Genomic DNA, 8,561 nt, shown 5'->3' with positions numbered 1-8,561 from the left:
TACCCTTACACAAACATTGCACATTTTGGGGTTTTAAAGCAGATGCTAAGATTATAATAGAATTTTTTTTTGAAGTATTCATATCTGGCAATGTAGAAAAGGTGACTTTGAAACAACATAGATCATATATAGGGAAATAAAATGAAATCCATATGAAATGACGATCCCATCATTTCTTGGGTGTGTTGGGTTTTCCTTGGCAGATTAGGCATGACATCTGTATTGTCTATGGCTCTGGCTGTAACTGTCAAGAAGACGCTAACACACAGCAGATCTTTTATTACATATTTAGTACATATAAGTACATTTACTCAAGCACAAACACAATTTTTTTCTATTTTCTTAGCCTAGATAGGCCTTCTGTTGTAAACACTGCTACTTGAGTAGCCTATTTCCATTTTATTTAAGCTTCCTTTTCCTTCTAGGCTACTCCACTACATTAATTAAACATCTGTAATTAGGCCTAGTTGTTACTTTACAGATCAAGTTATTATACAAAGCCTTTGATAATCAAAGTAACATTTTTAATGCAGGACCTTTACTTGTAATGGTGTATTTGCACACTGTGGCATATCATTTTACGTAAGAACGGGATCTGAAGGGTTACCTGCACGGTCTTTTTTACTTTATTGCAATGCTACTTAAACAAACAATTGATGAACCAACTATATCTGTATGTAGGCTAATTAAAAGAAACCGTTAATCTTGTGCTCCTTGAACGCCGTTCACGCATGTGTGCCAGCCTGTTTATGTTAAAATTAAAGGATTGCACCCCTTGTAGAAGAGGAGAATATTAGTGTCGAGGCGTTTTGATTTCAACAACAACACCATTTCCATTAATGCCAAGAGACAAGAGGGCAACAGTTGCCATTTAAACGGGCTCTTTCATTTGAATAATCTTTCATGGGACGTGATTAAAAGCCCGGCTGCTCTGACGTAAGCGAGATTTTCCGCGTTAGGTGAGTCTCGCGCAGCCAGCTCTGCTTCACTCCTAGTCCTCTCGCGCTCGCTGTCATCATCATCACCAGCAGCACCGCCCTGTAGATAGATAGAGAGAGAGAGAGAGAGAGAGAGAGAGAGAGAGAGAGAGAGAGAGAGAGAGAGAGAGAGAGAGAGAGAGAGCCCCCCCCCTCTCTCCCCACCTAACAACAACCCCAGCCCCGCAGGCTCGAGCACAACGACCCCACCCCCCAACCCCCTCTGAGAGAGGAGACGGAGCGAGAGAGAGGCGCATATACAGAGTCACGGAGAATATAGACCGTTTTCTGGATCACGGCTCTGTTTTGCCCTCAATCCGGGCCTAATGCTGTAGCAGACAGCGCAGGAGGAGAGAGCTCGAGTGAGAGACAACGCACTGATTGAGAGTCGGTGAGGGACGACGGGATTGTGCTCATTCGCCTGGAAACATGGGATGTACACTGAGCGCCGAGGAGCGCGCTGCTCTGGACCGGAGCAAGGCCATCGAGAGAAACCTGAAGGAGGACGGAGTGGTCGCCGCCAAGGACGTCAAGCTGCTTCTGCTCGGTAAGAGGAGAAACCTCCCCGGCCGCGGGGCTGCGCTGTACGGCTCGGTTTGGTTTGTGGTTGTGGTGGGACTGCATGGGGCGGAGGTGCTCTCCGTGGTACTGATCTGATTTCACTGCCGGGTCTCACTCTATACCCTCCGTTCTTTTACAGGCGGCGGGGAGTCCGGTAAAAGCACCATCGTCAAACAGATGAAGTAAGTGGCTCTTTTTTCTCTCGCTTCTTTTAACCCCCTCCGACTCCGCCAAAGTAAAAGGCCCGAGATTTGCGCCTCCCATATCTGTGCTAAGGCAGGTTGAGCCGCCATGTTTCGAGAGGCCGTATAGCACCGGAGGAGTGCCGGTGACTCGAGCACCTCCTGCAGACGGACAGCGAGGCTGTGGAGGCCGCCCCGGTGCGTCCCAGGGCGCTGTTCACTGCCTGGGTGCTGAAATGTAGTTAACACGGGTTTTTACTTGACTACAGGGAGTGTGCGACTGGGGATATGTGGGTGTTGTTCCTCTCTATGTGTGTGTGCGCGCGCGCGTGCGTGGTATGCCTCTGTGTGTGTGTGCGTGTGTGTGTGTGTGTGTGTGTGTGTGTGTGTGTGAATTACATTGAGGTCACTACAGCTCCATTAGTGAATACCTCTGCTTTTAATCTTAATGGCTTTAAGTGCCCGATATCGCCGGGAGTACTTTGCCTATAAAGCGGATTTACGCAGAAATATGGCTTCTAAAACCGCATCTAAACCTTCCCCTGTCTAAGCTAAATCATCTTTTGATGTTTTAAATCACTCTTGTTGTTCTCTATAACCCTCTTAGTTAAGTTTCCAGATATTTCGCTACGGAAAATGCACGGTCCTTTGTAGGTTATCTATTTTGTCTTGTGAAGCATCTCCCGGTGTTTGTGGTGTAGCAGTGTTTCTCTCCGCGCGTCCCGGCCTGCAATGCACTGACTGCGCCCTCCCTCCCTCCCTCCTTCCTTCCTTCCCTCCGTGCCCTGCTTCCTCCTCTTCCCTTCACCTCATTACCCTAGCCGTGCTTGGTCTCTGGTCGTCCATAAATCACTGCTGTGCCCTGAACGCAAGACGCGGGGTCCAAATAGTGTTTACAAATACTTTTCAGGGTTTGTTTAAGCGTCAGCAAGCAGCAGATGGATGGTTGTTACCTGCCTACACAGTGTGGGTCATAAAGTTTAGGTGTTGGAGGGTAGGTTTAACATGCTCTGCTGTAATATGTCCACTCATCATCATCACCACCATCATCACATGATGTGCAGGTTAGTATAAAGGTTGAGAGATTCATATGTTGTGACCCAGGCCTGAATGTGTAGTGGAGGTTTACATTGCAGTGAGAGTGAAACTACACCTGCTGTGGTTTCACTGCATGCGTGTGTGTGTGTGTGTGTGTGTGTGTGTGTGTGTGTGTGTGTGTGTTTGAGAGAAAGACAGAGAGAGAGAGAGAGAGAGAAGGACTATGAAGGGACTAAGAAATTACAAGAAATTTGGAGCAGAACAATTTAAAAAACCTAACAATGGTCAGAACATGTAATAATTGTAACTGTAGAGATGAACACAGTTGAGTAGATCTGATGTTTGGATTTAATGAATGAAACAAGAAGCTACTTCATTGAGGGTGATGTACTGTCGAAATGTCGTGTCTATGTTTAGACTTTTTTGGAGACTGTGATTGATCAGTTAAGTTTTCATCACCGTATGTAGATCTGTAGCGATTAGTCCATTCAATTAAAAATGTATCTGCAGCTTGATAACCTCTTAATTGTTTTAGTCATTTTAAAAGTAAAAATAGCTAACAATCACTTGTTCTGACTTTATAAATGTGACTATTTACTTGTTTTCTTACTTCTCTATCAAGCTGACCATCTTTGAGTTTTGGACTGCTGGTCGCACACAACTACAGATTTTAAGATGACATCTTGGCTCTTGGAAATTGTAATGTGCATTATTAAATACTTTAATACAAATCTTTATAGACTAATGAATCGAGGAATCAAGAAAATAATCTGCAGATTAATCAATAAGGTATATGTAATTGTTAGTTACTGTAATTTTAACTTCTTTGCCTTGTGAGGCCCATAAGCATCTTGTTTACACTGAACACACAAAATGTAAAATAAATGCACATCTTAGGGTTTCCCACTAAGCACCTTAAAACTAAACAATAGTCACAGTTATTTTAGAGCTGGAGTGATAAATCGATTGATCAATTAGTTTATTGACAGTAAATTGAATACTTTTGGGTTTTGGACTGTTGGTCGGACAAAATAAGCTGCGCCTTGGGTTGTGGAAAATTAAAATACATTTTCTTTAATTTGCTTATACTTCATAGACAAAGCGATTAATCGGCGCATTAATTGATAATAAAAAATAATTGTTGGTTGTAGACCTAAAGTATCTAATGGCCTTTGCTGTGTGAAACTGCACCTCTGCTCTTTTACCCTGAGGGTTAATGTTTTATTTCATAAAACTGTTAATTTTTATGATATTACTGGAGGTGGCCAGTTGGCACTGCTATAAAGCATATTTTCATAACGTGCACTGATGAAGGGAATATAGGTGAATAGGTTTTTTCCTCCTCAAACATCAATCATGGATCACAAAAAGAGGTGAAGAGAAGCTGGGGAAGTTTCAACGTGTCAGGAAGTTATGACTGATATATTTTATAGATTCAGTGAACATGAGGTCAGGGTGTGCTGATGGATAATTTAATGATGACCAGACTATAAGCAGTTTAACTGTGCCGCACTAAATGTAACAGTACAGATCTGTGTGGTGGGATTGATTAGTGCTCTGACTGATTCCACTCCATTGCCCACCATAAATTATAAATGGCTTAAATATCACATTACTGTCCAATTACAGATCGCAGACTGAGATTGATCAATCCACATCCCATTATACACTGACACACTTAAAGATGCGTTTTAGGTAGAGATGGTTGGGGAGAGGGGACAATAACACGTGTTGTGTTCGATGCCAAGAATCACCTGGCACACACACACACACTCACTCACTCACACACACACACACACACACACACACACACACACACACACACACACTCTGCCAGAACATGTGGACCTGTCATTGTTAAAAACACAATTATCTTGGTCTGTAGGAACATATGGATATGTGTGACTTATTCTCTTAAATCCATACTTGTGTCTTTGTGCTAATATCTGTTTGCCCCTGCAGGATTATCCATGAAGATGGCTTTTCTGGGGATGATGTGAAGCAGTATAAGCCTGTGGTCTACAGCAACACCATCCAGAGCTTGGCGGCCATCCTCCGAGCCATGGACTCACTGGGCATCGAGTTTGGAGACAAGGATAGAAAAGTTAGTCCCATATTTATCCACCAGATGAAATGCTCACTTTACAGACTGCTGAGAAACTAATATTTTATTTATATTTAAGGGTTGAAATGGGATATGTATCTATTTGGGTTAAGATATCTAGTTGATGTCACTCACATGGACTGGAAGTGAAACTGGAACCGTCATTTTAGGAAACCAGAAATCTTAGAAATATTTGACCACAACAACATTAATTCACAGATGTAAGTGTGTTCCTCTTCCCCTGATCTTATGAAACACATTTGTCCAGGCCGATGCTAAGCTGGTGTGCGATGTGGTCACTCGTATGGAGGACACGGAGCCGTACTCTGCAGAGCTTCTCACTGCTATGAAGCGTGTATGGACCGATGCTGGGACTCAGGAGTGCTTCAGCCGTGCCCGGGAATACCAACTCAACGACTCTGCTCAATAGTGAGTGGAGCTAAAAGACTATAAGAACCCATATATGTGCAAAAGAGACACCAGTCTTCTAACCCACATTCATGTTGACCTTGATCTCTATCAGCTACCTGGACAGTCTAGACCGGATCGGGGCGGCAGACTACCAGCCCACAGAGCAGGATATCCTGAGAACCCGAGTGAAGACTACTGGTATCGTGGAAACCCACTTCACCTTCAAAAACCTCCATTTCAGGTGGCTGTACATGTAGCTCAAGACGACTTGGCCTTTGTCGTTGGCATTTTGTGTAAGATGAGGTTCAGGGATTACAGCTCTACGTCTGAACTGATTTATTGCATTTTTTCCAGGCTGTTTGACGTTGGGGGTCAGAGGTCAGAGAGGAAGAAGTGGATCCACTGCTTTGAAGATGTGACTGCCATTATCTTCTGTGTTGCTATGAGCGGATACGACCAGGTGCTCCATGAAGATGAAACAACTGTAAGTGTGACTCAGTTAATTCAGTCTGAATCCCTCTGGTGCACAATTCCCTGTGGGGGCTCTGACTGATGTTAAAGATGTCCTGGTTTCCTGAGTGGTTTAGAGACATTACTGCAACATCACCAATGTGATTGTGGACGGGGACCTTTGATGCATTCATATCCTCACATTGGACCTTTGTCTCTCTCCGTCTCCATTTCCCCTCTGCACACTACTGTTACATATCTATTAAAAGCAAAATGCTCAAAACAATAAATCCTTGATAGTTACAGTTTGACAAAGCCAGTACACATTTTTGTGTTTTTTTTAATATATTTTAAAAGAATAAGTACGAAAACAGGTTTCTCTCTCATGTTGCACTCATGTCAAGTCAAACATAGTTACAGAGCATAAGTTCTTATTTAAACATCCCAAATGTTGTCTCAGAGGGCTTCACCATAAACTCTATCTTTCAACCCTTGATTTGAATAAATAAAAACGTCCTGGGGAGGCAGAAACCCCAAAAGAAGAGGACAGAGTGAAACTACCACTAAAAAAAACCCGGTAAAATCATTTATTTAGTTGTTTTTTTTATAAATAATTTGTTTACCTTTTTCCTCTTTGGTCAGCCAGGAGCCTGGGGTTGGGATAGCAAGAAAAACACTAACATTTAAATGTTTATTTGCTATGTTCCTTTTTGATAATTGACAAAAAAAACCCAACTTTGAACAATAAATGTTTAAAATCCCACTTGTTTCTTATAGACACTTTGGTATGTATCAGTTACACATTGATATCTACATCACATTACAGTGATATAGAGTTGTTAAACTGGCATTTTGTCTTGAAGTTAAGTTATTCTACTCTACTTCCTGCAGAACCGCATGCATGAGTCACTCATGCTCTTTGACTCCATCTGTAACAACAAGTTCTTCATCGACACCTCAATCATCCTCTTCCTCAACAAGAAGGATCTGTTTGGTGAGAAGATCAAGAAGTCACCGCTGACGATCTGTTTTCCAGAATACACAGGTGAGTTTCATCTTCAAGCAGAGCTTCCTCACGAGCAAAGCGATACATTTTGGCCCTTCATGCTGTCTGCTCTTCTCTCTCTCTCCTTCATCTCCAGGTGCTAATACTTACGACGATGCTACTGCATATATTCAGGTTCAGTTTGAGAGTAAGAACCGCTCTCCTAACAAGGAGATCTACTGTCACCTGACCTGTGCCACAGACACAGGAAACATCCAGGTAGTGTTTGATGCCGTCACTGACATCATTATTGCAAACAACCTTAGAGGGTGTGGCTTATACTGAGGCCTGGCCAAGCACAGAGGTTGTTATGGAGAGTATGAGGTGTTAATAATGATAATTTTGATGATACTTAAACACATTAATATGTAATTCTACACGTCCAAATGGACCCAAAGAGCTGCCGTCTGACACCACACTGGATTATTGCCATGATTTGTTCCCTTCCTCTCATTTTGATTTCGGTATAAAACCCCAGTTTTGTCTTATAAAAAAAACGTGTTTTTGAGCTGAATGTTTCATGTTTCGTTGATGACTGTGTCAACAACTGGGGAGGGCAGAAGGGGCAGCACCAGGGTTATATTCAGCTGGAGCTTCGTTTTGCAAAATGCAACGTGAGGAGAGTGCAATGTCATTTTTAACCACAGCGTGGACTACTGTCCCATTCTTTATGTGACGTTTTTAATGTGCAAGTCTCGAGGCATTTATATCTGTACTGAAAATAGCCTGTTGTGCTGCGTTTGAAGAGCTGCTGTGTGTATGAAGGTGGAGATGATGAGGATGATGTTGGGGAGGTGCTGTACTCGTGGCTGAGGGTCATGGTTGGGAAGGAGGCTATTTTAACTTTCAGAAGGGACAAAGCTTCCCTCTCCTTCAGACCCACACATGACTGAGTAGCCTGCAGGTCTTTTCCACTCTCTGTTTTCTCTTTTACTTTAAAACATAATGAGAGGATTCTTCTGTTCAGAGTGGCTACCCATTTCCATTGGCCTCCTGTAGCGTGAGGAAATGCCTAGCAGCAAAATGATGGCAAAAAAGAAAAGAAAAAGAAAAGTCATATCGGTGCCAACCATCTGAGGACGGATTAGGATTCATAGTTCATGTTCATACTATCAAATAATATTATTTAAAACACAGATTATTATCATCGAATGATTTATTTATTTAAGCCTCATGCCCTACATGCCTCCTTCTACCTCCTGAAATCCCGTGCCACATATTTATTTCCTGACATGAAACACTGGGGTCCACAGACACCTGTCTACGGTTTAGAGGGTAGAAAGCAGCCCTCCAATGACATCTTGTTCTCTGTGTGGTGCTTTACCCTTCGATGTGAATCTGTGTAGAAGTAGAAGACTGCACAAGAACAATAGCATTTGAGGCAGCCTCTGTCTGGGGAGTCGTGGGTTTTCCCCTAACCCCCTAACCCTCTTCTTCCCTGATCAGTAAACAGGGAACCATTACCCCCCCCCCCCCCCCCCCCCCCCCACCCACCCATCTGTCACGTTTCTCTTTTCAGAGAATAAGTACAGCTCTCCATTTTCACCTGTGCACCCAGAAATTCTCCCATCTCTCTATACTCTTATCTATCACATATCAGTCCCTGTATCCTATCTCCATTTTCACCTTAAAAGCACCGTACTGTATATATATTATGATTATACCAGATTTTTTTTTTACTGTGAATGTTTTTGTGCTGCACCCCATCCTATTTGGTAGTTTATTGGTTGCTCTCATGTGGAATGTTTGTGCTGAGCCAATCGAATGTTGTGTTTACATTAAAGCCACACTTT

The 8,561-nt window shown here is 42.8% G+C and overlaps 1 protein-coding gene across 1 annotated transcript; it reads left to right on the top strand.

Moving 5' to 3' along the window:
• Positions 1–1,132: 1,132 nt before the first annotated feature.
• On the top strand, positions 1,133–8,556 carry gnao1b (guanine nucleotide binding protein (G protein), alpha activating activity polypeptide O, b). The gene is made up of 8 exons (XM_068731020.1): positions 1,133–1,524; positions 1,678–1,720; positions 4,721–4,862; positions 5,131–5,291; positions 5,386–5,514; positions 5,628–5,757; positions 6,615–6,768; positions 6,866–8,556. Exons 1-8 carry the CDS (start codon positions 1,407–1,409, stop codon positions 7,051–7,053), a joined length of 1,065 nt encoding a protein of 354 aa, XP_068587121.1. The 5' UTR covers positions 1,133–1,406; the 3' UTR covers positions 7,054–8,556.
• Positions 8,557–8,561: the final 5 nt, after the last annotated feature.

The sequence above is a fragment of the Cebidichthys violaceus genome, unplaced genomic scaffold (genome assembly GCF_023349555.1).
Source record: "Cebidichthys violaceus isolate CVI_PGR_0920_01 unplaced genomic scaffold, fCebVio1.0.p SCAF_5, whole genome shotgun sequence".
Lineage (NCBI taxonomy): Eukaryota > Metazoa > Chordata > Actinopteri > Perciformes > Stichaeidae > Cebidichthys > Cebidichthys violaceus.
The sequence above is the reverse complement of the archived record's forward strand: the minus strand, read 5'-3'. Positions and strand labels throughout refer to the sequence as shown.